We start from the raw sequence: 6,000 nt of genomic DNA, 5'->3' as shown, positions 1-6,000 counted from the left end.
ATTCTCCAACAACATCTTCCTCTACACGAAAGTGGCCTGATACAATGTCGTCAAAGTAATCCAAATCTACTTTACTGTGTTCTTCTTGACAATATGTGGTACGACATGATCCTTGATCCCATTAAGGTTTATGCACTTTGCCTTCGCCATTGCATCCTCATACCTCTCATTATCAGCTGGGTTGACTGGAATAGCCACGATTCTCAAGGAAAAGCCCTTGATGTGATGTCTATCTAGCACTGACAGGATCCTGGCCTTCCAGATGACAAAGTTGGAAGCCCCATCCAACCTATCCTGATCCCTAAGTCCGTTCACTACCATCTCCGCTCCTTTTAGACTCCCTCTGAGATTTGACTTCCCTCTTAGAAATCTCCCTCTAAGTCCTGATTTCCCTACTGGAAATCTTCCCACCAACTGTCGATCCACTCCTCTCTAATCCTCTTTGCAACTGCAACTCGGATATGGATTTCTTGGCTAGAAATCCGTCAAGGCAACGACTCCCTCTACCTTGGTTCTGTCCCATTAGGTACTGTTCTACTTCGATAGCAATAGCACCCCACCAACTTCCTAATCCACAATCTACCCACAGCTCCCTATGCCCCAACAATTGAAGAAACTGAGCCTTCCAGCTCTGCGCAATCCCAACAAAGGCTGAATCACTCCTCTGGTCAACTGCGTCAAGCCTACCTGACTGAGTAGGATGACATGGCTCTTTGTGAGCCTCTTCTGCCTCTCTCTGGCTCGAAATGATGATGCAGGCCCTTTGCGTCACTCCTCTGCTGCTTTCTGCTTAGGAGAAACTCTCTCTCTCGGGACAACTGCTATTGCTGTAAATACTTCTGATTATGTTGGTGCCTTCAGTCCTCATGTGATCTGCAATGCATTGATACTGTGTTGAAATTTCTAAGTCTGACACATCAGAAATTCCTACTACATTATCTGGTTTATTTCACCTACTTGTTTATTCCTTAACAAGTTATTTATCCATATAAATACTGAAAATAAACACAAATGCAGTCTCAACTCATATACAGATCATCAACTGAAATAAAAGACAAACACAAAAGGGACATTGTTATTTTTGGATAATCATTCCCGGAAAAACCCAATACGGGAAAACTGGTGCAGCAGTTCTGAGGGTTTTATTATTATGCCAATTTCTTGAGTACAACTAGGGTGCCAAACTGGCTCACCCAACAAAGATTTCTACACGGTAGTAATACCTCTTCTCGGAAGCAAATATTTAGCTTCTCAACACTAGTCTGCCCCACGAAAATCCTTCTGATGCTTCCGATGCGTTAGCCTTGCTAGCCTCTGTGTAGCTCTGGAACCCCTTGCATCAGCTCTCTACCTCTCTACGTCATCTCTCTGGCCTTCTGTGTCACCCACGCAGGCCCCTTAGCCTCTGTGTGGCTCCTGCTACCTTTGCGTCGCTCTGGCTACCTCTATGTCAGCCTCTCTAGTCACTATGCTAACCCTCATGCACTATCTCTGCCTCTTTGCTATGTACTCACTGTCCCTCGCTGCAACAAATCACTTGTTCGAATTTTCTCAGCAAACCCCGCTTTAGAAAATCGCACTGACTGATCAATCTTGGTGTGTCTCCAACCGACCCTCAAACCTCCTCTTATACTTTTCCTGTTGAGTATTCAACGGTCGAGATTAAGTCCCTAATCAACAGCTAAGATTAGATTTGGCTTGATCCATGTCATTTCGAACATTTTCACCCAGTTTTATATTAATACCCATTAATATTTAATTTTCTTAAGTTTAGACTTAGGAACCTCATTAAAAATATTAATTATTTTAATATCTCTCTAACCGGGTGGAATTTCCCCAAACCATTTCTGGGTCTTGGAGATCTCATGTGCTTTAGCCTCTCCACCAATTTTCGTGGTTAGCGCACATCCGATGCTACCCCGAATCAACACTGTCTTAATACTTTGCCATTTTTGTTTTCATGTCTCTAGAGCCTCTTGTAACATTGTTCCCTGTTCTTTTAAAATTCTATTACCTTCCATTAAACATCGATTTGCAAATGTGATCTTTGAAATTTTGTGGTCCCTTTCCTGTTCTTTGGCTTCCAAAATCTCTAGCCTTGTCCTGGCCTTCATCAGTTCTTGGACATAGAGATCCGATGACCAAGTAAGAGGTGTAGATGTGGGACTATAAATGGTTGACTCTTCTTTATTTTTGCTGCTCTTATTTATTTTCTTTCTCTGGAACTATTTTCTTCTTCTTTGTTCCCATTTAAGGCGAGCAAGCCTACGCCTTAAAATGCCCCAATATTGCTTTTCATTTACCCAAATCCACTTTCCTATTTTGTCGGTTGAAGCAATTTTGACTTGACCCAAATGATTTGTTTCCACAAAACCTGAGATTTCCTTGCCATTTTTAACACTTACTATTGATTTGCGTTCCATTTTAAGATGTAACAAAAGCTAAGACTTGTCTGAAAACAAGCTGCGAGGACTCTTTAAACCAATCTAAAAAACCACGAGACTGCTGCCCTTGAAAAATCTTTAAGAGATTGACGCACAAACTGAGCGCTTCAGAACCCAAGAAATATTCCAGCTTAGATTTACCACTATAGGCCACACGTTCACTTCTGAAGTTCTTAACCTGTTACAGCAGCCGTGTCATCTGTAGAAACTCGAGTCTTCTGCGGAAGTCTGTGAAATTCACTAGCTGTTCACCTTCTAATTTTTCTGCATAACCCTAACTCTGATGCGGGACCATTCCTATGCTTGCCTTGCATTTCTTGTGCAACGTTCGATGGTCACAATATTAAACGTACCAAGCGTGTCTTCGCATCCTTGAAATTTCGGAGGTTCAGTGAAGATCAACTCAGAACGATGTTTTGACTGTTGTCGACAGCCATCACTCCCCTCGACAGTCGTATTGGTGAAGATCCTTTTCCAGTAACTCTGTAATAATAAAAACTCTAATTGTGCATTTTCCCATGAAAACTATTTCATAGATAATTCATGAAAGGTGTTCAGGAAAGAGCAAGAAAAGCAATGATGATATTGACATAATGAACAATAACTCAGTTTTAGCAAATCATTAAGTCTTGGCAGGTAAAGGGCCACTGACTTCAGAAACATTTATTTGAATTTCCGAGTTTGAAGTAAACAAAAGGGAAATTTTTTATAAAATCTTCCAAGAAAAATTCAAACTCATTTAACACTACAATATAGGGCCTTGAAGGAGTATACTCATCATGAGAGTTGAATTGACAATGTAGAAAGTTACTCTGTTGACACATTACCATTTCTGGAGGCAGTAAAGTAAATACCTAGAAACCAACTATAAAAGATTAGAATGAGAGCATGATTCACTCGATTATCGTTAGAAACCCATTCTCCTTCATATATCCTTCCTGTGAAAGTTCCCTTTCTAGAAATTCATGCAGAATGTCTAAAGCATCTTTCGATCCTCCAGGAGCTAATACCTGCACCCAAATTGTTGATTTGTCATTTTCCCTAATCATTGCGGCACAACACTAATACATAAACTTCAAATATGATCATTTATAGATCCATTTCATATAAAAAATGATCATTCACATATTAGAATTCAATTATTACGATAAATGTACAGACTACTTATTCGCTATATTTGTGAATTAGAGAAAAAAGAAAATATGTTGGGAGCAACTGATAATTGGAAATGAAGTGTATTTGCAATTTAAACTAGAGAAAGGAGCAAGAAAATTTAACTCATCTTGAAGTGCTATGATTTTGTGTTTCCAAGATAAGAATAGAAGATGAGTTAATTGTTTCTCTTTGAGGCTCTTTCACAGGAAAGGCCTAATAAATTTTGAATTTCAAGAAATAAATGCAGTACTTGCAAAACCTAGGTTTATGACCATACATATTAAAAAAAGAGAACTAAGGTAGATGATCACATATATTTAGGAAAAAAAGAACCTAGGTAGATGTTCATATATATTGAAGAAAACAAGAACCTAGGTAAACGATCATATCTATACACAAGATGCAAAAATAGCAGGCTATTTTGAGTTAAAAACTTGTCCTGGATACAACTGAGATACTTGATATTTAGTTAAAACTTTCTCGCCACTTTCACTCTAGGAAATGTAATTTTAGGAGTTTCACCCACTTTAACAGTCACAATAATTAGTCGATGTGCAACAAACAATACACCAGGTTGGTTAAGTTCCCAAGTTTATGCATGACAAATACAGCCTACAGACGAATTGAGCAAAACCTTAAACTACTCTAGTTATTTCACCGATAAAGGAAGAGATATCAAGAAGAGGATTAAAGAAACATATGAAAGATTTTAAATAATCTACCATATGCAGATTTGCTGCTATATCTTATCCTGATTGACTCTGTTATGATCTAGACTATTTGTTGCTCCAATGACTGTAAATTGCTGTACATTGTTAGTCTCTAGAAAGTAAGGGTTAACATGTTTTTCTTTCAACTTTCATCGGTTTTGCTGGTAATCTGTAATTATCTGAAAATGGAAAATTTCTGACAAGTGAGATAAAATTTTCATCAGAAGATATGAAAGCCAAGGTATATAAGCCAAAAAACCTTTCTTGATTCAGTTAAGAGGATGACTCCGTATGGTCCTCAAATTAATTTGTCAAAAATATTTATCTACAGTAAGGTCTATAAGTTTGGTTGATTGACAAATTACATGAAGCATGAAGTACTAAGAAAATTGTTAAGAAATATATTCAGGCTTTGGCCAACATTGCTCAGTCAAATCAGTTAGCAAAATAAAATTATGATCTCTCTGCCAAACAAGTAAACAACAAATGAATAATGACTGCTACCCAGAGGTGTGTTCAATTTGGTTGTACATGATCAAGCATGCAAGTAAGAAATACTGACCTTATTTTTATATTGTATTCCTACAGACCAATTTAAGCAGTCATCTTTGAACTTTGAGAGGAACATATCTGCTGCAAATACCTAAAAATATGACCAACAGTGGTGCAACTATGAGTCTATGGAAAGATGTAGAAATAATATTGTATAGAATAAATAGTTATATATTAGAAGGGTTAGAGAGAATATGACCTCACTCCAAATAAAATTGTAGCATCTGGCATCATAACCTGTGGCAAGATGCATAAGTGACGCAGCAGGGTTTGTGCCCTCCAACAACGGAATATGTAACATTTCCTGCAGATTAACGAAACTAATGTGACCCTTCCAACCTCTGATATGTGACAATCAAACGAGCATTTTTTTAAACATATATGTATATTGTATCCACAACCTTTGGATAAAGATCCCGAAGAAGTGCCTTTGTATCCACCACTTCATTGGTATGAATAATCTGATCAAAAAGGCCTGAAAGCATAATTGTTATTTGTAAAAGAAAGTTAGAGACTTGGGAAATAAATTCCACATGGAATACGTGTTGGGCATACATATAAATAGTAGCACAAGGTTTTCTATACTGAAAGTAAAGGATAAGAAATTGACAATGTGGATTGAGCTCCAGAGATTAAAGGCCTGAAACTATAATAGAATGACAGGATACTTCACAAAACTAAGCAGTTAGGTGTATGCATACATAAAACTATCTTTTGTTTAGTTTTCAGCCCAGAGAAAGACTTTCGCTTCTTCTTTAAAGCCCTGCAAACTTCATCTGGAACTGGTTTATGGATATCCTGCAAATGGAAACAAGAAACATGTCTCAGAACAAAAGGAGAAAAATGATTTACTCTTTCTTATGTTGAGATTGATCAAACATATACTCTCCTCATTGAATAAATATCTAGAGGATGTCAGAGAGCAATGTAAAAGTGCTCATACATTTACAAATTATTACAACTACAAAGCTGAAAAACAATCAAATTAGGACAAAAGAAGAAGGGTCAAACTGATACAGATCACCTTGTTTTTCAGAGGTTGACGAGTCTTTGACCAACATGATTATTCATCTCCATGTTATCATAAAACAGAAACAAGAAGGAAATTGGGAAACAAAGTAACAGGATCAGGGCATTTT

At 37.5% G+C, this 6,000-nt stretch overlaps 1 protein-coding gene across 2 annotated transcripts in view; it reads right to left on the bottom strand.

Moving 5' to 3' along the window:
• Positions 1–3,124: 3,124 nt before the first annotated feature.
• Positions 3,125–6,000, bottom strand: part of LOC149261685 (putative thimet oligopeptidase) — a 439,851-nt gene continuing 436,975 nt past the window's right edge. The window contains exons 16-20 of one of the 2 annotated variants that reach the window (XM_089422600.1): positions 5,563–5,659; positions 5,263–5,336; positions 5,061–5,165; positions 4,872–4,952; positions 3,125–3,454 (exon numbers count right to left, since the gene is read on the bottom strand). In XM_089422600.1, the coding sequence (XP_089278726.1) occupies positions 3,338–3,454; positions 4,872–4,952; positions 5,061–5,165; positions 5,263–5,336; positions 5,563–5,659 (474 nt within the window). In that variant the 3' untranslated portion in view covers positions 3,125–3,337. Of the gene's footprint in view, positions 3,455–4,871; positions 4,953–5,060; positions 5,166–5,256; positions 5,337–5,562; positions 5,660–6,000 lie in introns of those variants that run through there. The other variant, XR_016258489.1, reaches the window with a different exon arrangement.

This window comes from Pinus tabuliformis, chromosome 6 (genome assembly GCF_031772625.1).
Source record: "Pinus tabuliformis cultivar Carrire ecotype Pingquan chromosome 6, CPIR1, whole genome shotgun sequence".
Lineage (NCBI taxonomy): Eukaryota > Viridiplantae > Streptophyta > Pinopsida > Pinales > Pinaceae > Pinus > Pinus tabuliformis.
The sequence above is the reverse complement of the archived record's forward strand: the minus strand, read 5'-3'. Positions and strand labels throughout refer to the sequence as shown.